At 56.2% G+C, this 1,971-nt stretch overlaps 1 protein-coding gene across 1 annotated transcript in view; it reads right to left on the bottom strand.

The window, feature by feature from the left end:
* Positions 1–1,971, bottom strand: part of MMD2 (monocyte to macrophage differentiation-associated 2) — a 15,397-nt gene that overhangs the window by 1,728 nt on the left and 11,698 nt on the right. The window contains 2 exon segments of the mRNA XM_010845799.1: positions 1,138–1,233; positions 1,849–1,932. Of these exon segments, the coding sequence (XP_010844101.1) occupies positions 1,138–1,233; positions 1,849–1,932 (180 nt within the window).

Raw genomic sequence — 1,971 nt, 5'->3', positions numbered from 1 at the left:
ACTCGTCTACATGCACGCAGTACACGGTATGCACTTCATAAGCACATACATGCCCAGAGCGACGGGCCACTTAAGATAAGGGGGCTCGGGCCACGCCTGTCGTCCTGATACATCACTTCCACGATGCAGTCTCGTGGGGATTCATCTACCTCCCCGTGTGGGGACCCACCTCGGTCTTCGGAACAGCTGGGGAGCTTTTCACTGGAGGTATGTACAAGCACGCACCCAGCCCTCCAGAGGGTGACGCCTGACTATTAAAGACGTATCACAGTAACACTTCTCAGCACGGACTGCTTGCCGTACCCCGTCCTAAGGGCCTTACGTGAGTTATCCAACACCATCTTCACAACAATCTCCAGAGGCAGGTGCAGCTCTATGGCACAGGCCCTCGACATCACGCCAAGTGAGACAAGCGTGTTCCAGAACAGTTTGTACAGCGTGATCCCATTTTTTTGTAAAAGATGAACAAACAAGGCATCATGTCTGCAGACCCACAGACTTGCCTGTTAGCCATTCTTAATGGTTTGCTGTGTATCTTTTCCATTTCTCATGAAGAGGCATTAGATAACTCATGTTACGGACTCAATGGACATACATTACCGACTCAATGGACATGAATTTGAGCAAACTCCGGGAGACAGTGAAGAACTGGGAAGTCTGGTGTGCTGCAATCCATGGGGGTCACTTAGCGACTGAACAACAACAAACTCACATTTTCACAGGGAAAATGTTGAGTAGGAACGCTAAGGGGGCTGTCACAAGCTGGAGACTCAGCTCCGCCTCCATGGCCACCTGCGTTATTATTATTATAGATTTAATTTAGCCAGCAGGTACTTACTCTGTTGCAGGCACCCTTCTAGTCCCTGTCCCTGAGTTTTCTTACCTGATGCCTAAATAAGCAGGAAAACCTGGAGCCCAGAGGGACTAATGAACCCGCTGAGGTGAAGCAGAGAGAGGAGGCGCCCTGGAACCGAGGAGCCGAGCCCAGGGTGACCTGCACCTTGGCAGGCGAGTCACGTGGACCCCCGGCCCGAGATCACCATCTGCCGGGGCAGAAGCCTCAGCCTCACCATCTCCAGTACCACTCTGGGCCCCCTCCAGCCAGACGCGAGACCCACACCTGGTGGGGTGACTTACCATGGAAAGGACGACCAGGGCGGGGAAGAAGCCCATGATGACATAGCAGAGCAGCTCCACGAGCTTGTACCTGCCAGGAAGACAGGGCGTCATGGCCTTGGGACGGCCTCCCCGTGAGCATCACCTCCCCCATTCGGGTTGGGAGGAGGCACCCCCAGCCGGAAGAGTAACGGAAGGGAACTGTGCCCTCTGCCCAGCACCCCTGAGCTCGGATTTGACCCAGCTGCACCCAGCAAGTGCTAGCAGAGCTGGGTGGCCGTGGGCGGATCCCTTTCCCTCTCTGAGGCTAGGTTTCCACACCTGTGAACTGACATTCGAGGGTGGCAAATGCTGGGTGGGCATAGCATGCCTGGGTGCTCCTCCCTTGCTCAACCCAGGGCAGGCATTACTGTTCCATCCCAGCACCTTTCACCACAAGGCTCGAGCAAACGCCCTCCATCCATCCGAGTGGCGGCACCAACTGATACCCGTCCGCTGTCCTCGGACAGTCCAGGGTCTGTGGCTGCTTCTGACTTCTCCAGCTCTGTTTCCTTCCCCCTCGTCCTCACTTCCCTGCTGTCTCTCAGCAGGATGGAAGCGGGTGGGCGGCCCTGAGACCCTCTCCTTCTCACCTGCTGACCCAGCTTAAAGAAGACCCCATTCACCGGGTCGAAGCACCAACAATGACCTTTTTTTTTTTAACTCCTCACATTGACCCTATGGACTGTGCACGTGGTGACTGCCGATGGGCCTGGACACAGGGGTGCCAGGCACGGCTGTGCCCACACGCTTCGGGGGACATGCTGAGGTCTCGTCCTGGCAGGGGCAGGGAGAAGGCCCTGATGGAGGCACCCC

Source organism: Bison bison, unplaced genomic scaffold (assembly GCF_000754665.1).
Source record: "Bison bison bison isolate TAMUID 2011002044 unplaced genomic scaffold, Bison_UMD1.0 scf7180017864223, whole genome shotgun sequence".
Taxonomy (NCBI): Eukaryota; Metazoa; Chordata; class Mammalia; order Artiodactyla; family Bovidae; genus Bison; species Bison bison.
The sequence above is the reverse complement of the archived record's forward strand: the minus strand, read 5'-3'. Positions and strand labels throughout refer to the sequence as shown.